The sequence below is a fragment of the Mustela nivalis genome (genome assembly GCF_964662115.1).
Source record: "Mustela nivalis genome assembly, chromosome: 15".
Classification (NCBI taxonomy): Eukaryota; Metazoa; Chordata; class Mammalia; order Carnivora; family Mustelidae; genus Mustela; species Mustela nivalis.
Genome location: NC_139034.1, coordinates 58,052,295 through 58,076,256, shown reverse-complemented (window position 1 = coordinate 58,076,256; position 23,962 = coordinate 58,052,295). Strand labels below are relative to the sequence as shown.

The 23,962-nt window shown below is 40.2% G+C and overlaps 1 protein-coding gene across 22 annotated transcripts in view; it reads right to left on the bottom strand.

The window, feature by feature from the left end:
• Positions 1–23,962, bottom strand: part of LMO7 (LIM domain 7) — a 202,566-nt gene that overhangs the window by 857 nt on the left and 177,747 nt on the right. For 8 of the 22 annotated variants that reach the window (XM_082701234.1, XM_082701224.1, XM_082701235.1 and 5 more), the window contains 15 exons: positions 22,387–22,501; positions 21,196–21,357; positions 20,224–20,411; positions 19,288–19,348; positions 17,532–17,588; positions 15,610–15,635; positions 15,223–15,327; positions 14,523–14,615; positions 13,819–14,153; positions 12,887–12,952; positions 10,640–10,692; positions 8,204–8,417; positions 4,460–4,741; positions 2,515–2,623; positions 1,281–1,383 (listed from right to left, as the gene is read on the bottom strand). In XM_082701234.1, the coding sequence (XP_082557360.1) occupies positions 1,281–1,383; positions 2,515–2,623; positions 4,460–4,741; positions 8,204–8,417; positions 10,640–10,692; positions 12,887–12,952; positions 13,819–14,153; positions 14,523–14,615; positions 15,223–15,327; positions 15,610–15,635; positions 17,532–17,588; positions 19,288–19,348; positions 20,224–20,411; positions 21,196–21,357; positions 22,387–22,501 (1,969 nt within the window). Of the gene's footprint in view, positions 1–1,280; positions 1,384–2,514; positions 2,624–4,459; positions 4,742–8,203; positions 8,418–10,639; positions 10,693–12,886; positions 12,953–13,818; positions 14,154–14,522; positions 14,616–15,222; positions 15,328–15,609; positions 15,636–17,338; positions 17,381–17,531; positions 17,589–19,287; positions 19,349–20,223; positions 20,412–21,195; positions 21,358–22,386; positions 22,502–23,962 lie in introns of all 22 variants that reach the window. The other 14 variants (XM_082701227.1, XM_082701229.1, XM_082701221.1 and 11 more) reach the window with 8 other exon arrangements.

Genomic DNA, 23,962 nt, shown 5'->3' with positions numbered 1-23,962 from the left:
TCATCACTCAGAGATGGCCCCGTGAGGTAGAAAGAGTGACCTTGTACTCACTTAGGATAAAGCTAGGCAAACAAATCACAGCCTTGGTTCTAAAATCATTTCTTTGCAAAAATTAAGTAAAAATAAACTGCTGACATAGAAATAAGTTACACCCAACTCTCTATTATTTGTACTGGAGGAGGCAAAGGCATGGGCAATTTCCCCCTGAATATTCCAAAAATCAGTTCTATTTGGCCTGGGAATTTGATTCAAAAGAGAAAAGCGCACACACATACACACACTCCCGCCGTTGGATGCCCAGCCTTGCCACTCTCCAACCTCAGTGGTCACATCCAGAAAAGAACTGGACGCCGGGGAGAGAAGGTTCCCATCCCGCTGACAGATAAAAGAGAGTTGACTGGGCTGAAACGTTTTCAAAGCACTCTTCACATAAAGGGCCATATAAATACCTCAGAGTTCAAAAGCAAATGGTTTGCTGATACCACTTGTAACACCCTTTCACAATAAGGAAGAAACACATGTTACCACCATCAAGCTTCAAAGTATCAACAGCAGTAATGGTTGTCTTTACGTGGCTAGAAACGATACGCAACACATTGGAGCTATCCTAGGTTTTATAACACACAAACGAAAACATGCTTAGACACAGATGAGCATGTCAAGTTTTTGAAAAACTCAGTTTTCCCAAAAGTGACACCGAAACACCATATAATCAGAATTCGTGTTCTCCTTTTAAAAATATTAATCATACTAACACAGGCTTATAGAGTAGCAAAGCACAAGCTGTTCTCCACTCCCTCTGTCAGACCACGGTGTTTCAAGTTGGTCATGTTCTAAATCACAGAAGCAAAGCCCACTGTGAAGCGACAGAAATCTGCTGATAATGAGGGACTGATTCCTAGCCACGAACCAGAGTACAGTCTACACAGAAGGGTCATTTTAAACTGTCTGTGTAAGTTTATTGATAGCCTCACATCATTAGAAGTTCCTCCACACGCAGAGCAGACAGCAGAGGAGGCCGTCCTGACTCAGGCACGCGTCCCTCTCCAGCCCCTCAGCCCCTCAAGCCTCCCGAGAGTGGCTGGAGTCTGGAGCCCTGACCCATTCACCATACCCACTTTGAAAGGGCGGGGGGGGGGGGTGACACACGAAGCTTCCTAAAGCCTAGAATTCTAAGGCAGGGAGCCGGAGGGGGACACAGCTGCAGGTTCAGGGAAATGCATGGGAGCCCGTGGCCTCCTTAAAAGACAAGAAATTTTCTCCCTGATTTGCTCTCTTACATTTGAATCTGAGATAGCAGTCGTTGCAGTAGAGCTGGTGGTTTCTGATTCGGACTTCAGCTCCTGAAGAGGAGCCTCCGAGGTCACACGAACAGGCCACACACTGAGGGACAAGAAAGAACAACCGCAGTCAGTCAGTTTGCGAACTCCAGTGGCACTCCCAGCAGGGGGGAGAAATTGAGCATAATGCAGCTTCTAAGCTCTTAGATATGTTTCAGCAAAGAAAAAAAAAGAAAGAAAGAAAAGAAAAAAAAAAAAAAAAGAAAAGCCCCAAAGATAATTAGTAGATTAAAATCAAGCCTGCCAGAGGAGACATTAAAGAATTCATAAGTCTAATTTTAAGAGCCAAAATGATCATTCTAAATATACCGAAAGAGTAAAATTGATCTGCTGATTGGCTTGAAAGAACTGAGTCTTCATTTCTTGCGGCAGAATGTGAGAGGGTAAGGCATCACGGGGAAGAACTAGAGAATGAATGAGGAGTGGGGTTCTGGCACTGTCCGCTGAGGTGGGCAATGTCCAGTGGCCCACGGCCCCTGCCTGGTGAGTGTTTGCACACAGCACCTGCACTTCCAGGCTGTGTATTTTGCTTCCACATGCTCAAACACTGGTTATTTGGACTGGTTCTGTTCTGCCCGGGAGCTGCTCAAGGCAGCGATACGCAAGCTTAAACAAGCTGTGCTCTGCAGGACTCCAGAGATAAGAACCAGGGTCTCTTTCTAGCCCAATGCAAGTTCTAGAATTACATAGAGAGGTGTCTCTAAAGACAAAATAAAGTAATTACAGGCTTAGTTCTTTTGTGCACATCCCATAAGGTGTGGCAGGCTTTGCAATCGTAAAAATGTTTGGCGATGCTCTTCATTACATACTCTCCCTATCAAAGCTATGGTTCCGGACACTCCCAATTGCACGTCCCCATGCCGTTAATAATGCTGGGAAATTATATTTCAAGCAGGCCTATGACAGCGTGTTAAAGAAAGGATTTATAAGCTGTAAATTTTACTCACAGAATCTTAACAGACTGAAGACCAGGAATGCATAGTGTTTCTAGATTTAATTTTTGTGACTAGGTTCAAGATTTGAGAACAGGCAATTTGCGATTCAAAGTGCAGCACAGACTGACAAAATGTAGCACCGAGTTTGTTAGTGGGACATTCACACCCAGCGCGCCAAGAAGCCATGCGCTCTCCAAGCAAAGCTTTGCGGACCTGCAGGCTGTTCATCTTGGTCTCACCTTAAAACAATGCAAATGATAACAAAGACCCAGGGACTCGATGATCATGGCAGCTCCTTTGCCCAGAATGTTATTACAGTAGGAGCACACGCGTTTCCCACTGACTGACCTAGACGCGGAACGAGAATGGAAGGGAGGCTTTCATCGGCGCAAATCAAGGTTACTTAAAATCACACTCTGGCATTGACATTAATTAATAATTACTTAGGGAAGTATAGATCTGTGGGAGGAAAACTATCACCAACCAATCAAAGCATGCTATGTTGTACCTCGAAAGAGCTCTGTGGTGGTTCAGAAACCCTTGACACCTACTCACGTAAATTAACAATTTCAGTGTAATTAGTCCATTCCCTAACTCCTGATGTTATTCTCCTGAGATCACATCTGTATTCAGCACAAGTCTTTCCCTTCTCTAACCAGCCAGTTCGCCTGCCAAAGCCCGGCCCCACTCCTGTCACACCCGTCAGGACGCTAGGACAGCAGCCCCAGCTCCACCCAAAAGGCGCTATGTGCTTCTTCTACCATCCTAACCTTATTTTCCCATCCTCCTCTCCATTCACCTGCTCTTCTAGTGACACAGCAGGACCAGAGCTTTCCTGGGGGTGTCTCTGGCTTCCAGAATGGCCTCTGGGAGAAGATGACAAGTGGCTGGCAGCTATCATGGACACAAGTATGGAGGGTGTCTACTCTCCTTTGGATGCAAGTCTCTCCTGCAAGTCTTTCCAGGTGGGAAGGTAAAAGTCACTTAGTACCACTGCATCCCACAGGACTGGCCCAGGTTAGTGACAGTGAAAGTACAGAACTGCCAAGAGCCTCACACAAGAGGGCAACCTCCAAGACAGAGACCTTCCCAGGGCAGAAAAGCCAACAGCCTGTGTCCCATCTGTCCTCCTACGGTGGAGCTCAGTAAGCAAATGCACACTCTCTCCTCAGCCTCCCTCCTACTGTGGAGCCTTCATCTCTGCCCAACATTTACCACACATTTGTGCCCCTTCTTAGTTCAAATCCCATGATACACATTTTAGAGATCCTGGTACAAGCAACATTCTTTTAGATGGATATGTTTTCCTAACAAAATCCCTTGACAGCTAAAAAAAATTCCAGTACTTATCACTGTGTTTTTACTTTTCAGTATTTCACTTGCAAAATCCCATAAGCCAATAGCACTCCCTTCAGAAGAGAGCAGAAACACTGCTGAACATGGCTTCACCAAGCACTGACAGTCTGTAGAGAAGCTACCCAAACCTGGGTAGCTTGTTGAAATCTGGGCTTTATTCCACGTCAAAAGACAAGTTGAGTCAAGACCTAGAGCTATAACTCTTCCCCAGTTCCTGCTGCATATAACCTATAGAACTCAGCTGACATCGTCCGAGCAGAATGTTGGCAAACTAGGTAAGAAGCCAGCAACAGTTTTGAAAATCAGAAACAAAACAAACAAACAAACAAAAAGAGCAGTATCTAACTACTTAACATTTCTCTACCCAGCTTGTTAAAAGTTCCACAGACAATGGAGCTTGATTATAATGCTTTCCTTTTCGACTCAGTTCCTATAAAACGAGTTTATACTACAGCCTCAATAAAAACAAAACATTTTACAATGCTGCTTTTATTCATAAATTGCAAATGCATTCACAAGCTACTGTGTATTTTTAAGCTTCCACACTGAGAATTATACGAGTATGTCTGCACTGACCACAAGCAAAAGCAAACGAGACAGGGGCAACGAGGTACATGTTTTAAAGGTCTCCCATGGCTTCACAAGACACCTATAAATGTTCTTGGGGTAGCATGGAAAAACATTATGAAGGCTTTAATAGAGTTTGGTAAAGGAGCACTGAATTTCATAGATTCCAAAAGGCTTGTTTTTGGTTTTCACTAGAAAATTTGGACAAGACTTTGGGGAAAATTTTAATGAAAAAAATCTCCCTGAGACTAAGGTGCTCACCTGTTGCGTAGCTGGGAACTCGGTTGCGAAGTTGAAGGAGAATGGCTGCGTGGTGTGGGGGAAGGCGCAGTGGTGGTCTTCACAGACCCCGCTGAAGGAGGGGGGATGCTGGAGGATGGGTTGCGCATGTAGGCCCGGTTTGAGGTGGACACCAGCTGAGGTGGGGGCCGACTGAAGTCTTGAACGGAGGAAGAAGCACGGACTCCTGAAGACTGATTGAGCCAAGGGGATGGTTTCCAAGAATTGGATCTTGGGGAATCCAGGTTATCTAGAGATTCACCTCTGAAACATGGAAAGAGTTAATTAAGATTATATAATACATTGAGCTAGAATCCATATATCATTAGAGTCCCTAAAACATCCATTTTATGTTTAGTTAAGTAGGTAGTAATCTAACAGTTACCTATAAAATTACCTTCAATAACAAAGTTTCTTTTCACCAGAATCACGATGTTTCAATTAATCTTCATTTATGTTTACTTTTTTCACTTGGTGCTTAAAGAAAAAACACCGAAGTGGAAAAGACAATACTAAAAAATAAAACTTTTTTAAATAAATTACTATAAAGACATACATTCCTTCTTTAAATCTTCAACAGATCAGATACATCAATCTTAATTTTTAAAACCCAACCAAAAAAAAAAAAAAAACCCCACCACTTTAGACACTTACATATGTCAGGTATTAGACTAAACACTGTCACAAAATTTTTGACTCATTTAATCTTCACTATAGGCAGGTTTTTTTGGCGGGGGGGTTATCGCACACAAGTTAACTTGCCCATAAGAGAAAGAGCTAGTTAGTGGTAGAACCGGCTTTCAAACCAGTATCTCCCTGATTTCAGAATAATCCAGACCATTCCTACTGTGCAGTCCTCACTCTCACCCCAAACCCTGAATTTAATCAACTGTCTAATGTACATCTCATAGAAGCATTCATCAACCACTCCCCTTGAACTGAATATGCATTTAAAATAGAACTCGGGCACCTGGGTGGCTCAGTTAAGTGGATGACTCTGGGTTTCTGCTTAGGTTGTGATCTCAGGGTCCTGGGATGGAGCCTCGCATCGGGCTCCACACTCAGTGCAGAGTCTGCTTGGGATTCTCTCTCCCTCTCCCTCTATTCTCTCTCCCTGCTTTCTTCCGTTGTCTCTCTCTCTCTCTCAAATAAACAAATGAAAAAGATGCCCAAAAATCATTGAAAAATAAAATAGAGTTTAGCTCACAAACTGACTTAAATGTAACTTTCAGAAAGTTATATTTAATTGGGGATAATTTCAGATTTAAATATAACTTTCAGAAAATCTCTCTAAGTCAAGTGCTTACATCAATTCTGATCTACAGAGATTGACTCCAAATTATAAATGGTTTATTTCTAACAGGTCAATTTTGTTATTACATTTAAAACTTGATCTTCTATCCCAAGTTTGAAATATGTATTTTTTTTCTTTTTAAAATAACAGAAATACTACCTCATCTTGATGAGAAAGACCCAAGCAATATAGAAGAGTATCTGAGGGAAGAATAAAATTTCCCTCCGCCCTCACTTATCACAATTTACCTGCCCTAATTCCTGGAGGTGATCACGGTTAACTTCGGGACTTTTTCTGCTTACACACAGATTTTCATACAGAGACCAGCTGACATGATTAGAGCCATGTCTATATACACCTGTAATGTGTTCATGAGTTTAACACTCTTAAACAAATGGGATTACTCTACAATGCATACTCTGCATAACTCTGTTTCTTCCAAGTACGATGTTATCCTAGAGCTATTTTCATGTCAGTTCATGCGATGGATGGTACTTCAGAGCCCCCCAGGGAATCATCCTCCTAGCATCCCTGCCACTGTGCAGCCCCCTCCCACTGATTCTCTCTTGGCCATGTGACATGTTAGGCCAATGGAACATTAGCAAACATGATACAGATGGAGGTTTGAGAAACACTTGTCCATTAGGGCTTATTTGCCTGCAAGGTTTCCTCTTTGGATCCAGGTGCCATGTCCTGAGGCAGCCCAAGCAGCTGTGTGGAGAGGCCGTGAGGAAGCAGAAGCTCCCGGCCAACAGCCCCTGATAAGCTTTCAGGGCAGTGTCAGTATCAGGGGTTCAGCAATTTATGGCTCACTGTCAGGAAATGTACAAATCGTAAGCTAAGGGCATTTTTAATTTTCAAACGGTCATAAAAACAACAACAAAGAATATGTGATAAGAGACTGACATGACCTACGAAGCCAAAATTATTTACTATCTGGTCCTTCATCTCCCCCAAAATTTTGTCAACCCCAGTTCAAAAGGACTATAATGGTCCAAGGGACCCCACCAACATCATCCAAAGAGCTGTCCAGTCAATTTTGATACAAATCATGATAAGGCAAAATATGAATACAACGATAAAAGAGGCATTGCCGTATCATCCACCACCTCAAAACTTAGTGGGCTGATCCGTGTGCTGCTCTTTATTAGGCAAGTGCTAAGTACTCGTATTAATAGATACTCTGCTTCTTTCCTTTTTTGCTATTGCCAATAATATTTAAGCATATATCCTTTGACATATCTCTGCATACTTATCCAAATCCATTCAGAATATGAAGTGTCAGGAACTAAACTTCTCACAGGGTATGGACATAAAAACTTTTGCTTAGTAAACACCGAAAAACTTTCCACTCAACTGGGGACAAGAACTCCTGTTTCTTTATACCACTGTCAATACTGGATTGAGTTAGTCAATCATTTAAATCTACAAATCTCATAACAAGACATGGGATTGTTGTTTTAGGAGAAGTGCTGATTTTTTTTTTTAAGATTTTATTTATTTATTTGACAGAGAGAGAGATTATAAGTAGGCAGAGAGAGGAGGAAGCAGGCTCTCCGTGGAGCAGAGAGCCCGATTCAGGACTCAATCCCAGGACCCTCGGACCATGACCTGAGCCGAAGGCAGAGGCTTTAACCCACTGAGCCACCCAGGCGCCCCAGAAGTGCTGATCTTTTAAATGTTTACTGACTTAGTTTCTTTTTCTGTAAAGTCTTCTGCTCATATTGCCTATCTATATTTCTATAAAGTCATCAAAATTTATTTACTGATTTACAAAAGTTACTTGTACATTAGCCCTTTTGAACATGTTATAGATTTTCCTCAGTTTGTCACTCCTGAAAATACTAAATAAAAGTAGCTTTAGTACTCATTTACCCAAGATACATCTTTTAGAATATTCGTCTTCTCATCTCTAATTAATTTATATCTATATATTTTTCTTGAAGTTACAAAAATTGGGTTTCGTACTTTATGAACACTATTATCTTGAATCCAATCAAACCATTATCTCATTATAAATAAAAAGAGGCTTAATTTTATTTTTCAAGGAAGGACATTCAAGTGCTTGAACTATACGTCAGAGTTCCACATTCCACTCTGCAACCTATGGCCATGTGGTTTTGTCCAAGTGTATTCCGGACCTGAGCCACCATTTCTCCATATGGAAAAAGAGCATCACTACCCCTGCCTCCAAACATTGTCCCCAGAGCAAGTCAGATGATGGAGACAAGTAACAGGCATATCGTGGGGCACTTGATACGCACTGGGTAACATAAGCCTGATGACATTCACTGTACTTTCCCCTCTCCACTCCACCTCAGCTAAGACAAGAAATTATGACATCTCTCCTGTCCAGGGTAACCAGCATGTCTAGAAATTAAACATCTGCTTCAGAGCACAGAAGAGGAAATAACTCCTAAAATGTCCCGCACCTTCTCATAATCCCAGGCAGACAAATCGGCTCTTTATTTACGCTGGAACTGCGCTGTCGGATCCAGCTGCTGTCATTGAGAAGAGATGTTCTCTTCCTCATTTCTTGAAGAATTTGTTGTCTCTCTAACTCTGCTTCCGATGGGCCTTGTTCCTTCTTGGAACTCTTCTGTGATGAGCTAGTGCTCCCAATTTGGTCTAAATATTTATTGCCTCCTAAATTAAAAACACATCAGAAGCTGTAGGATTATTAAAGGCGGGTGGGGAGGGAAGGAATGTGGTTACATCTCCAAATACAATGTAGCAAAAGACGTGACATTGTACACATATGCTAACATCAGTTCTCAATGAGACTGCTGCATGGGAACATAAAAGTAAAGTCTGCTATTCCTGGAAATGCCAGTACCACACCCAGAGGCACGCCACAGAACATGCTCCGGAAGACTTACGGAGGCCGCCCAAAAAGGAAACAACCAGCACTGACTTCAGCGCTATCAAGTTACAAAGTGCTCGTCTAGATATCGTTTCTCTTCCACTTGTCCCTTCCTTCCGAAATTAAATCAATCAAACACACACTCATCGAAAACTTGCTGTGACAATGTGTTCAAAAACCTACACTCCCCTTGGGGAGAGCAAGACATTTATGCCTGCATCTCCTGCCAACTTGAGTCTTCATGGTGTAAGTTCTAGAATAAGTGATGACCGAATTGTAGGAATCAGATCACATTCAATCACTGAAATAGCTTTTGTGAAACTGAAAAATATCCAAGTAACCCACATGTTAACCAAGGACTATTATCAAGCTTGTTGGTCCTTTCAGAAACTGACGAAGCTATAATTCGGATGTTGAATACATGCATGACAATTCAGTTCGGTTTTATCCTGAAGGCTTTGTCTCATTGGATTTGCGATTAATTTCTGGTTTGGGTAAGATTTCCATAATGTTGAGGTCTCTTCCCTCTTCGATTTGGATTAGAGAATTCCATCTAAGGATTTGTTTCCTTTCACTCTCCAGATTTACCACTATTGCTCGTTTTTCAAAATTCACGATGCATCTCTGCCTTAGTTCATCTTCCAGCAAGCAGTCAACAAGGCCAACGTTTTCTCACACCCACCTATATTTACCTGTGTGGGTGCCCACAGCTTATCAATTTGGTCATATTTTAAATGAAACATGTTCTACTTTAAAAGTGACTTATTGCCATAACCAAGTTTTTCAATAACATATTTCTTAAGTTCACTGCCTTCTATCCAAGAGCTTAGGGTTAGTAGAGGGAAGAAAACACATACAGAGGATTGTAGAACTTAAAAGTTTGCTTTTATTGGTGGCTAGAGGCAAATTCACAGGGAAAAGAAACCCAGAAATTCAAACAAGTGAGACCAGAGCAACCAGATCCGAAAGCATCTCAATTGCCAACTGCAAAAGAGAAAGTTCTGGTTTTAGATAAGGGTCCCTAAAAGGAAAAAGAGCAGAAGAGCTGGAAATTTAAACTAGGACCAGATAATAGAAACCCCTAAGAGTTAAAGAGGAATGATCAAAGAACCTACTAGAAACTAAATTCTACAAGCTTTAACCAGAGGTTACACACTAGCTGCTACCTGACCATTTAGGCCTGCAGATGTGTGGTTTGGCTCACAGAGGGCTTTAAATTTTATTTATCCTGTCAGCACTTCAAAGATAACATGAAAATCCACATTGTTTTTAACTTTGCTTTGACCCCAGAAACACTGGGCTTGCATTCTCCACATGGCAGGGGCAAGCTTGCATTCTCCCACGTGGCTCTCCGCTCCGTGGGCACGTCTACCCAATTCACTCCAATCCTCACCTGGACCTTCATTCATTTATATAACTGACCAGCAAGCACCCTGATTTGCCCAAAACCTCATATGCAAACCCTGCTTAAAATGATGCTTTTTGCTTCGTGGTTTTTTTCCTCCTTAGTTACATAATTTCAGCTACATGCATTCCTAAAAATACACTTTATACTAACAATATCAGGTTCCTAACCATTTTTGCCAGGTTAGCAAAATCATTATCATTTTGGACTTTTGGACATCTTGACACTTAAATGTATAATTTCAAGTTTATAAACAACTTTTAAGTCCCGTGGTATTCTGCAGAAAACTTTTCTGTCCCATTTCTTTGGCTGCAAGATAAGATCTATACAAAACTATCAGTAACACTGAAAAATCTCAAAATGTTTCATTAGCTATTTAAAACCATTTTACTCTCCCAGTACTCCCTCTATTATAAAGTAAAGCCAAAATAAGCATAAGATAGCTTTGTTTTTATACACAAATGTTAAAAAGATCTGGTATTTTAATTATGTAATCTTAATGAATCTGAACTATATTGACTTTAAAAATACTGATCGTAGCCTGCGAGAGCATAAGCAAACAACTATGCTTAAGAGTTTGGAAAAAAAATTCACATTTACCATTTTTATTTGTAGGGTAATCATCCAGCTCAGTTGTGGATCTGGATTTGTTCCTACAACACAAAACACAACATATTATAGACATCTCCTTAAAAACATCTTTTTTTTTTTTTTAAGATTTTATGTATTTTTTTATTTGATGTGCGGGAACACAAGCAGGGGGTATGGGAGAGGGAGAAGCAGGCTTCCCACCGAGCAGGGAGCCTGATGCAGGGCTGGATCCGGATCCTGGGATCATGACCTAAGCCAAAGGCAGATGCTTAATGACTGAGCCACCCGGGTACCCTAAGAACATGTTTTTTACATGTATGATGTAAGAATACCAAAAAGATTGCTTTAAAAAGCAGTTGATTTATTTCCTATATCTGTGGAAAGCTACATTTACCTTCTTAATAAGGAATTTTTCATGTTGTACAAGGTAGATGTCTCTAAATAAGAGAAGAGCATGGGAAGAACATGTAAAGACCCTCTCCAGTTTGTAGGATGATTAAGCCTATGATTTTTAACCAATTTGTATACTTTGATTCCCTCCAGATCTCAATCACATAGGCTGTACCAACCATCTGTCATCAGATCACCTAATATCATATTATCTCTTCCTCAAGGTGCCCAAAGGCCGAGAACTCAACTTTTTAGGCACTTCTTCCAAAACAGCCACTGACCAAATGCTACCTTGGCTATGTCAGAGGCATGGGCAACCTCTAGAGATGCCGGGTTTTATAATGAGAACATTGAAGTTTCTGAATCAGTCTAGGCAGGTCTCACCACTAAGCACCATAACTTCGAACAATAGTGGTGATAATGAATAATGTACATTATCATATCTATACATTACACACTTACATATATGTAACACATATGTATATACATACAACATATAATAAAGTATAATTCATAATAAAGTAATCACAATTGGTGGCAACTTTCATGAATGGTTTCACTTGCATTAACAGAGAAAATGATTTTTATTACAAAATGTCCAGCCATACCCCTTAACACCTCAAAGGCTTGTTCTACCACAACAGCCTAGCAGCATTCTATATTTTCCAGGATTTATTACATTTTCCACTGCAGTGTAATTATTTTCTCCAGGTTATAAGCTACATTTAGAAAGACTATTTAAATATATATATATAAATGCATATTTGTAACAAGGCAGATACACAGTTTTAATGATCCACAGTTACCCAGAAATCTTCAATATAAATAAAAGCATCCATCACTAAAATTTTTTTTAGCTTCATGTCATCCCATTACTATCTATATATTAATTTTCCCTACTAGGAGTCCCACTCAATCAGCCTGATTGCCCGTAGAGACGAGTCTTTCCATATCCCTAAGGTAAACTTCCTGAGAAAGAAATGTCAGCTCTGAAAACACAAATTAATGGTCATACACTGGGTATTTATAGACAGAGTCTGTTCAGAAGTCCTTAGTGATTTCAAAACAGCAAAGTATTCTAAAAATTACTTTAAAACATTAAATTTATGTCTCAGGAAATTTTAAGATAGAGCTAACATGTACTGGAATTGACCAGTACTTCTCAACAGACTAAGAGAAGGCCACAAATCTCATTTCAGATGTCCACATGTAACTTCATTTGGGGCAAGCTGATGCCATTGCTTACAACCTCTTTAAAATAAAAACTAAGGCAGTTGCACAAAATGAACACAATTCTACCCTCTGTCCATTCCCCTTGCATGGTGGCTCCTCCCGTGAAGAGGTAAAATTTTTCTTTGTTCTGTGAACTTCGGCTGGCCTGTGATTTTACTCTAGGTAACAGAATGTGACAGAAGCATGGGGGGCCAGTTCAGAATGTAGACTGCAAGGCGCCTTGCTTCCTCTCTTTAGTTCTGTCTTCTCTGCTCAGCCCCCATGTACATGAGACTGCCCTGGCTCGCTGGATCTTGAAAGCACACGGCCTAATTGTTCTCACTGTTCCAGCTTACAGCCAACTCCCAAAGCAGAGCTGCCTAGTAACCTAGTAGGAGATGTGTGAGGGGCCCGACCAACTAGAAGAACTGCCAATTAGGATCAGCCCAAAATACCCACAAAATCATGTGAAATCACTAAGTTGAGGGGTAGCTGGTTACACAGCAAATGCTAGTCCATACAAAGGTCAACCAGCAAGATCTCTTTCTATCCCACAAAAGATCAAGAGCCAAAATACTTCTAAAACACATCTAGGTGAGCCCTCCAATGTTCATCTATTATTCCAATGAAATTACAACAAAATGTTCCACATACCTGTCACTAGGAAGCAACCCTGAAGATTTTTCCTCTCTCTTTGGTATGTCATAGGAATCAACAGGTCTAAAAGACAGAAAGAAGTAAATGAAATTGTGAAAGAAGAGTTTATGGTCAACATATTGGACTTTAACACTCTTCCTGAGTTAGAGAAATTGACATCAGAAAAGGGTTATTTTAGTCTCTTCATGAGATGGTCTCTGGGTTGAAAACAAAATATACAGAAGCATTTTGATCAATCACTGCAGAAAGAAGACCCACTGATACCAACAGACATTTGCAATTCACTCATCCTACAAATGTAGAGAGAGTGCCTGCTACTGCTCTAGGGCTGGGCTACCGAAGCAAACAAAACAAAAAGAGTATTAAATGTCATTCTTACATTTCAGGGTTCCCGATAAATATGGAACATGAAACATGGTAAGGCATGTGGGAGACGGTGTGGGGAAAGGACACGTGTTTTAGACGAGGTATCCTGGAAAGTCTGAGAAGGGCACGGACGTATGAACAGAGACTCAAAGATGAAAGACGAGGAAAGAGGGGAGGGAAGGCCTCTCTGCAAGGACAGAGACTAAAAACTGCCACCGTTCAGGGGCAGAATGCATTGGACATTTTCAAGCAGGAAAAAGGAGACCCGTGTGGCTGGAACAGACGGAGGGAGGGGAGGAGCAGCGGGAAGCCAGGTAAGACCACGGGGTCCAGATCCAGCTCGTGTGCTCCTCCGAGGTCACCGCGAGGACCCAGGCGGTACTCCAACATGACAGGAAGCCGTCTGAACAGCTGTAAGGCGGTAGCACCTGCTCTACAATGTAACGCTTTTGTAGCAAACGGATGGTAGGGACCCACCAGGAGCCTCTGAAGGTGGGGGAATGGGCGGAGTGAAGCGGAGCCAACGTGAACACATCGCAGTGTGCTCTGGCGGCAGCACCAACCTTCTGTACTGGTATATCTTGACTGACGTCTCTCTCTCTATCTCTGCGGGGCGGGCCTGCTCCTGGGCCGCCTCCCGCCGCCTCTGCTCCTGCTCCTGCTGACACTGTTGCTCCCTCAGTTGCCTCTCTTCCTCAAGTGCCAGGCGCTCCTGCAGCTTCTTCCTTTGGTCCTCCTCTGCGTCATCCTTGGGCGGCTCTCTTGTCTCCTCGTCCCCTGCTCGGCTTCCTTCCTGGTCCGACGACTTGGACCCCTCACCCCAGGAGGCGTCCCAGGCGGCCGCGGCGGGCTCCCGCGTGGGCAGAGACATGCTGTTTGAGCTCAGGACCATCCGCTCCTGTGTGACCAGGGGGAAAGAGAAGCCCGTCTGAATCTGTGCATCGTCACAATTTCATTTACTCGTGTTCTGTTGGAGAGTTGGCCAGGGGTTCCTTTTATCGCTACCAAAGCCACACGTGGGGGAAATACAAGCGCGAGGGAGAAAGACGCACTTAGGTTTCATTAATAGAACCATTTGATGATACAGTAAAGAAACTAAGAGAAAGGCTGCAACATCAGAGCAAAATTCTGACAGATCAGAGCTCGCTGTGTTTTTCAAAGAGCTTATGTAAGTAAATATGTGGCAAAAGCAGGTGAAACAGAGGATCTTCCATTCCCCAGATAATTTCACTGAGACAGAGAAGAACACAGCACGTTCCAACACTACCTCATTCAAGTACTTGTAATTCTCTCTCTCAGCTTCCTGCTTAGCCCTTTGCCACTCTTCCCTGAGTTTCTCCTGCTCACGTTGATATTTTTCCTATAAGGAGAGATGGCATATTAGTTAATTAGTTAATTAACAGATTAATGATGTTACACGGAATCTCTTTCACCAGCTTCTTTGCTAGCTCTACCCTTCACCTCAATCTTTAAAGATGGTGATATTATTTTCACCAATTGGACTTTCATCCCTAAAGTATGAAATAGCTTATATCGAATTAAATGGTGGTCTCGGGAAAGGGGAGACACTCAGAATTGAACCTGTAGCCACTCTTTACCACAGTTGTAATTGAGTGAAGCCCCTGGGTAACTGCTAGGGGGACTGAATTTCCCTGCAGTGGAGTGGGCACACACACAGCTTAGCGGGTGCAAGGCCTTACGATCCACACACCTGTCACACATAAGAAAATCCAGTAAACCATAGCGCCATGTTCTAAAAAATATACAGGGTAAATAATTGTTTTAAAAGGAGGACTCGGAAAGCTTCAAAATAGAAATGAAACGAATGCAAGATGTGCCGCCTCGCAAAAGATTTGTTAATTATGAGGTTATTAGCTTTTGATTTTTTAGTTTGCTTCCTGGTGCCGGTTGACACGGAGCAGGGAAAGCGAGCGGAACGCCTGTGGGCCCACACCACTCCGCTCTACCTGCAGCAGGCGGTCCTGCTCCTTCTGCCACCTCTCCTGCCGCTTCCGCTCCTCCTCCTGATCCCACGCCCAGCGGCTCGGGGCACTGAGGGTCGGAACCGGAAGCTAGCCAGTTAGAAGAGAAGACGTGCAAACAGAGGAAGAACATATTACTTCATTCAGTCATCTACCAAAGCACTCCAGCTTTTATGAATGATTCATCCCACCCTTTGCCTAAGCGGTACCAGAGGAGGTTTGGCTTTCCGTTTCAAAGTGGGTCTTTTCAACCTGGAAAGACTACCCCTTGATAAATTCTTATGCAACTGAAAAGAAGCAATGCTAGTATGTGCTAATTCAGTCCTGCCAAAGTCACCTTACTTGTTCTAAAAACAAATGAATGCTACTTACATCAGGAACCACAGAATCCGAGCTTCCTGTGTTGCAGCGTGTTGGAAAGGAAGAAAAAAATATATAAGTCTTTTCATTTCTATGAAATAATCTTTTACAGAGTCATATTAGCTGTTTCTATGCCAGGATACTAAGTGAGATCAGTGATTTTTTTTTTTTTTTAACTGCAGTAGAATCTCAGTTTTCCACTTCAATTCCATCTGTTTGTTACTCTTCTTCCAAAGTCAAAGTCATTTAAAACAAAGAGAGAGAAAGTATGGGTGCCAAAGATATCCCTTAGCCCTTGGTACTCGAGCTGGATGGCTAGTGTCTTCTGAAGAGGTTTCAGGGTTCTTTTATGAATACACCAGGTAGTATGTCACAGCTGAGCACAACAGGGAGAGAAAAAAGGTTTTCAAATGGTATATTACCTGCCAAATCCAAATTTTTACTTGCCACTACTTAAAGCTAACGTGCCAGCTCTGTATCAGATTTTCCAGGTCTCCTTGCTAATAAGCTACTTTTCTTAAATAAGACACCACAAAAGCACGTTCAGGAAATCCTTCCCCTTCCTCTCCTATTACTTGCCGCACAAATATTCAAACTTCATGTGTACACCTATGGGCCTAATATTCTTCTCTTTATTCTCAGGGGGTACTATAGGAATGCGTGTCTGTATATAGTACAAAAAAAAAAAAAAAAATCCAAAAACCAACTAAGCAAATTTCATGAAAGATGCTATCATACAGTATTTTTAATTTTCCTGAAACCTCAGCTGTCAAATAAACTGTTCACTTACACATTTTTTTTTTAAAGAAAACTGCTTTGAGACTTAGGAAAATATTCTTCCCTAAAATAGCCTGTTGAAGAGAAGTGAGTGAAAATTAGACTAGAGAAAGAAAGGAATTATCTTCTGTTAGCCAGTTTAAGCTAAAAGTATCATAGTGTTTCAACTAAATTACCGTAGAAAAATGGGAATTTAACAAAAATATCAAAAACACTATGGATACTGACACAAATAGACCTCGTACATGCACAGCTGGTGAGCTACTCCTATTTATGGTCAAAAAGAAACCTTAGTTCCCCAAAGAAATATTCCTCGGTTTTTGTTTTTGTTTTTGTTTTTTTAATCTTTGAGTCCAGTAAATAGAAGGCAAGCATGTAAAGGTTTTTGATCATCTTAAAAGTAAGAAACAATAACATTTAGACGCCTACAGCACACTCCTCTCTGTGCCATTGCATCTCAAATGTTGGATATTACTTTTAAGTTCTGACAGCACAGCACAGCTCAGACTGCATTCATGAGACAGGGCATCAGACAGCCGTGAGGGGGAAGGAATGCCACATGCACAGCACAGAAGGCAGCGCAGCCCAACTACACCAACACGGGGAGGCTCAAAACGCACATGTTCAGACGCGCAACTGAAATTTACATTTTATTTACTTCAGGATCAACAGGGCGGTCCTATGAACACTGCAAAGCCATCGTTCCAATAGCAAGAAACAACTCTGCTTTTTTTAAAGAGCATTTTCCCCGGAAGTTAGAGTTTTCAGAAGTTCAACAATCAGGTGTTGGTGTAATCTAGTATTACGCAATTGGTAGGAAGCAGTAAGGCGTAAGTGAGGTTCCTCATTTCTTACTGTCACCCAGTGGAAAGAAGTGTGTTTAACAGCATCTCAATCTTTTTTTAATTAGAAAAAAAAAAAAAAAAGTCCAGAGGTATACAAAAGACACGCAAAGACCCATTACCACAGAGGTAGACCCATGAACTGTAAGAAAAGCATGATGACCCTAGGAAAAGAATGGAAATGGGTTACGTTGCTTGGTCACAATGGCAGCCAAATTGAAAAGGCTTAGTGCCCAGCACCAAAGACTATAAGGACAGAGTGGAGAATGGGAACAATTCTATGAAAGTACATGAATTGTTATCTTGGTAGTTTACCTTGTTCAAAAAATTGTGATCGCCTTTTTAAGTTTTTCAAAGAAATAGGTTCAGATGCTAGTTGAAAAATACAAAAAAAAAATATATCAATACCATGTCATTCATTTTAATCTCTCACCACTGGAAAACTAAATGGTATCTGACACACCTTTCTAGTCCACAGCATTAGTTGAAAAATGACAAAACTGATAGCCATAGAAGATGTGGATTATTTCAATGTACAAAGACACATATTTTTAGTAGTCTATACTACATCTAAATTAGTAATGGAACTAATTATTTTATTAATAAATTCTAGCAGATAGCATCATAGTTTCATAGAAGCCAAAAAAAAATCTTCCGTGCTAGATCACACAGTTTTAGGGAAATGGAAACTAAAATGTTTTGATTAGGTTTATCAACCCAAAATCTCGAAGTCCAAGGAGAATTATTTGTAACTAAGAGTTTCTGCGTTACTAAGCAAAAAATGAACTGAGAAATAGTGGGGAGTTAGACAAGAAAATAAATTAATACCCAGGGAAAGATAAAATAAGAACAAATGTCCACATTAAAATATTCTATCTAAAGAATTTTGCCTTAGTTTAATATCTTATAGCCACTAACTTTAAGTAAATGGAGTTCAGTCCAATTAAGAAAAAAAGAAAAGAAAAGAAACATTCTGACTTTTACAGATCTGTTGCAAGGTTATCACAAACGATTCGTATACTTCAGTTTATTCATAAGTTGTAAATGCAATTATTACTTGATACTAGTTGGTGCTTACTTGCGTAAAGCAAACCCTCCAATGACAAGCGTGCATACATAGTCACTAATGACGAGTCCGGTGTCTTAGCAGTTTGCTTTGCCTGAGTCACAGGCAGAGTGGGACCTGGGTGTCTTGGATTTAACATGGGGAATCCAAAATAAATCATGTTTGCTTTAAAAACTCCTTTGATAAAGAATGCACTATTTGTTAAGACGCAGTTACTTCTACCTATCAGAAATTAAATACCAAAATAAATAATCAATAAAGGGGAATTTAGAAACTTGGTTTGGCTGTGACCTAACATATTATGAACTGGTAAAGGCAGATGCAAAGCCATAAAACTGACCCAGCCGGATGGGAGTCTAGTTTCCTGCTAGGAGGAGTCTGGTCTTCTTTGAGTCTCTTTCCCTGACTTTGTGGACCAGATCTTTCTTATTTATTTTGTATGCCTAAGGAGTAGTAGATAGCATGAAGCAACAATGATTTGTGGACACACAGAAGGAGGAACAGAGTGATAACTCCATGATACAATATCTCCCCAGATACCACACCTGCTTTTTCATTACAAATGGGTCCTTTGCCTAACAATGATTATTACCATTTCTCTACTTGATATTAGCTGCCTGCAAACTTGGTCCATTTCACAATAAAGGGGGAAAGGAAGCCTCATTCATTGTGTCGGATTTAACTAAGATTCCCTTTGCCAACATACCACAGCAAGAAGGCTAACGGCCTCAGAAAAACCAGCCTTTCTTATTTGACTTAGACACACAGGCCCTCGGAGCTCCTGGACAGGCTGCCAAAGCTTTGTTTGCAGTTCCTGAACTATTCAAACCCTGGAACTGAACGCCCTTCCACCTGGCTGCAACAGGATCTCTATGCTAACCTTTTAGTTTCAGCTTGCAGTGGGATCGGTTTTTCTTGGACTAACTTGTTATTAATTTTTATAATAGAAGAACTTAAATGCTGTGACTTCTATATTATAAACATAATTAAAATGGTGATATTTACCTTTTGATTCAAAAGTAGTACTTTCATCACGAATTCCATTCATTTCCTTGGATTCAGTATTCTGGAAGGATAAAAGGCCAGTTAATAACATTCTGTCCAGTTGGACTTTGGGTTCGAATAATGCACTTCCCATTAGTGAAAATATTTTAATAAGATGAGTTTTACAGGCTATTAGTGTATTTCTTACAGCTTTTTACATTAAGTTCAATCAGTCGTTATTTTTCCAAGAAACACTATGTGCCAAATAATTAGTTCACTTAGCTTATATTTATGAGTAAGCAACACAAGCATAGAGAATTCTTCAGCATTTAAGCTTTCCCTACACAATGCAGCTGGATCTCCTTATTAGATAAAAGGATATCTTAAGATAATAACAACTATATCTAGGGAGTCAAGACAAATATTTATTTGAAATTTAACTATTGCTTTGATACTTGGAAAAATTTCTACATTGTAATTATTTTTAATCAGTTAATGTAGTTAAGTATCTCTTAACCACACATTGAAGTCTACCCATCAAAGTCATCTACACAAGATCTAAAAATGTTTCATGTTTTAAAATAAGTATAGTAATTGTGTGTAATTTACCCACAAAGACTAAAGAAAGCATAAAAAGTTACAGTACATAATTTTACATTACATGTAAAATTATAGTATATTACATTACCACTTCACATCCACAAAGATCTGAGAAATGGGTATAATGTTGAAGATTGGTAGGCAATACCTACAGAACACTACTACGGGATCTTTTGATTTTACAATGATATAACTATTACTTATCTATGAGGGCTGCCTTAGGATTATCAGAATCACACCTTATTCAACTACATGTTTTTGAAGTAGCATCAAAATTGTTCAAATTCTTTCCCCACACACACACTTCCTACAGACACTTTGCTCTACACAAATACTCCTACTTCTCAAAATACTTACAGAATGCTGGAGGCTTTCTGAGAAATCAGTTGTTATTGACAGACTTGAAGATTTGTCTGAGTTGTAAATTCCAGAAGTTGTATCAATCCACTTTGTTTCGGGTGAACCTATAATTTTGGTAGCCATACTGGTGAGATTGAGAGTTTTATGCCGTGTAAATGGCAGGGAAGGCTGGTCTTTGCCCCAGTCTGATTGTCATATGATGATCAAGAAATGAGTACACGTAAATGGCGACGTGGAAAGAACAAAGTTAGTGAATGCACATACACAAAATATACATACAGAAGACACCCAAACAAATCAGGTAGTGTGTGAAAGAAGTAAAGAGTGCAGGGGTTTTGGCCAACAGATTGCCTTCTGAAAACACAAGGGTTAGGTCATATTAATAAGGAAGAGACTAGCAAATTTACTGACTCTTTCTGTAAACCAGAACTGAATATCGCATTTTGAGATCATAATTTGGAAGGTGGCAGGGAGTTTAATGCCTTTCTCCATCGAACCTCAACAATGAAGAAACACAGTAACAGAATTATACTGACAGTGCCTGGAGTATGAACAGCAGGAATATGACCAGCCCTGTTCTCTCTAACACCAGTTAGCTACGGTGCTGTTGAGAAAGTAAAGTCATAGTGTGATTCTTGATCCTAAGAATTGTTATGAGATTTCCAAATGCAGATGCAATTACAATAGCTTTCAGTTACTATCTGCATTCAGAGTCAGTATAGCATATTGATCAATCAATCAATCAATAATGTAGGATCCAGTAAATTTGCTAGAGAAAAGTTTGCAGACAAAATAGTCAAGGAGGGATTGTTCCAGATTTGTTTGGGCATAACCACAGAACATCTTGAAGCCAAAAAATAAAAAGTAAATAAAAAATGAGAAAAAAGTTATTGAAGCCAGCTGTTATAACCACTTGCCAAAGACCAGTTCCCCATTGAGAAAGGCAGACAGTGGTAAAACCCAACTCACCAGACTTTCCATGGCGCCTGATATCCATTACTAGGTTTCCAGTTTCTTTAGCCTTAGCCATGGTTGCCTCCCACTCTTTTGTGTCCTTATATGAAAACTTGGTGTTGTTAATAGCAATAATTTCATCATCTACCTGTAGCTGGGAAAATTCTGCTGGGCTACCTATAGAAAGCAAAATAAATTAAACAACCAATAAGAAAAAATTCCAAACAAAAAAATCTACATTTAGCTAGTCATTGCTTACTTAGAGAAAAAAATGACTTCTTAATCTCAACTAACCATTCTTAGATTTTTCAGGTAGAGCAGAGTGAGGAATTTTTTTTTAAGTTACAAAATATTTGAGTACCTACAACATACAAAAGCACCAAATCCATTTTTTATGCTAGAGCATGTATCTTCATTAACATATAAAAGAATAAGCTCATCTGTTCCATAAAATTTCTTTATTACCTTCGTAAGAACAAAGAAAATTTTAAATTATTTTTAAATTCAAAATGTGAAATATATTGTACTTTAATTGAGCTTCCAAATCCAAATGCACTCTGGAATAGATTAAAAAAAAAGCACGGCCATTTAAAACCCCTTACAATTACCACTTCCCGTTACCTAATTAAACCGTCTTTCTGAATTTTCAAAAAAAATAACCAGAGTTAGCATGCAATTTTATATAGCTAAAATATGTAAATGAGGAGCTCCTCTTAACTACAGTAGCTTAATTTTAGGCTCTGTGGTAATATTTTGCTCAAAATTCCTGGGAGGGACTTGGTAGAACCCTGGGTGGGGGAGGGGCTGCTTTTGTACAAGTCCCAAAGCATCCTGAGGACTCCACGAGCAACAGATACATTAGGATGCTCAGAAAACACCAATTTATTACACAGCACATACATAGCCACCCCAAACACAGCCAATCATGGACAGTTCTTTTGGAATTTCCAGTCAATTGCTAATTGGAAGATGACAAATGAATTCTGTAAAGGCCAAAAGATAAGATTCTACAAAACTAAAATTAATGAGGCAAGCAGAAGAAATACTATTAGTCTCTGGGAATAGGCTGCATCTCCTCACTCTACTACTGCCTTTTTCACATGTGCTGTCTCCTCCTGTATCACATAAACTAATTCTGGAGGGTTTTTTGAACAGCATAGAATAACAAGGGGAAGAAAGTTGAGTAGAACTAAATCTATGAATTACCTGCTTCGACTGATGCAACGAAGATCCCAGACAATGCCCATTTTACTGTAAACCCAAAGTCAAGACCGCTCCCGGGCGTCTGGTTTATGCTGATTCTCATATCACTGAACTGATCCTGAAAACAAACACGAAACGGTGGGATCAGGTGTCCCTGGCACCCACATGGAGGAAAGTCTATCCATGAAAGAACGGAGGCTATATGCAAGGTACACTTGAGTTATTTCATGATAGACCAGAAGCAGCAATCTTTTTAACCTGGGTTTGGTAAAACCTTCATTTATACATATATCAATGAGTTTATTATTTTTCTGCTAAAACAAGGGAAACCTTCACATCAACAAATGTTTTTTCTTCACATTAATATTTTTAATCAGCTGGCCATGAATAAAGCTTGGGCATTTGCCCCGTCTACAATTGGGTTTAATTTATAGACCATTTGTTATTACCAAGGAAAGGAGCGAGAAGGCATGTTGTGCATACTGTTTAGTGGTACAAACTTGCTATTAATAAATAAGCCCTAGAGATCTAAAGCATGGTACAGTGAATATACACAGCACGGTATTCTAATCCAACTTGCTAACAGACTATAACTTAATTATTCCAACCACTAAAGAGAAAGGATGATTATGTAAGGTGATCAAGGTGCTAATTGTCACTACAATGGCAATCCTATTACAATATATAAATGTGTCAAATTAACATACAGTACACCTTAAATTTATACAATGTCATATATCATTTATTTCAACACAATAGCATTTTTGGAAATGCAAAAAAAAATTAAATGCTTTTCTAAATGCCACCATACTTATTAAAAAGGCAAATCCGACATTTAACATACTTAGCTGAACAATGTCAGTGGGTTCATTGACACACAACTCAGCTACACGTAGAGCTCCGCTAAGACAGGGACCACCCCCTACTGGGCATCTGAAGTTTTGGCAAAGCACTGTTTGCCCTGTTGCCTCATGAAGATCAAGGGGTGAAGAAAGAGACGCCACATGAGCTGTACAATGCGAGCTACGTCATCTCTAGGGAACCAGGGTAGGTCAGATGCCAGGAGGGCCCCAACAGAGACATCCTAAGCAACAGGTCACAACTTCCTCCAAGTGACATCAGCCAACAAGCCCAAGAAACAACAGTCTCTTGGACAACGAACAGACCTCTGGTTCCACCTCTGTCACTATACCACACAGCAACAAACGCTCAGTTTCACAGAAGGGCAGCCATTTTCCAAAACAAATGTTTTAAGTTGTAAAATACACGATGTCTGTGAAAATTTCGATTGCCTTTCATAATGTATGTGTTTTGTTTTGGGTAAACAAGCAGACATGAATTTTAACTTGAAATTCCCAGCCTCGTTTCAGTCTTTGATTTAGAATAATTAAGAACTGAGACATACTCTTTCAAAAGCAGAAGTTCTTCCTAAAGACATTTTATTTTCCAGAAAAAAAAAAAAAAAGACCTATAAATTCTCCAGGTCAGTGTGGCAGTTAAAACTGAACGTAGGGGCGCGCCTGGGTGGCTCAGTGGGTTGAGCCTCTGCCTTCAACTCGGGTCATGATCCCAGGGTGCT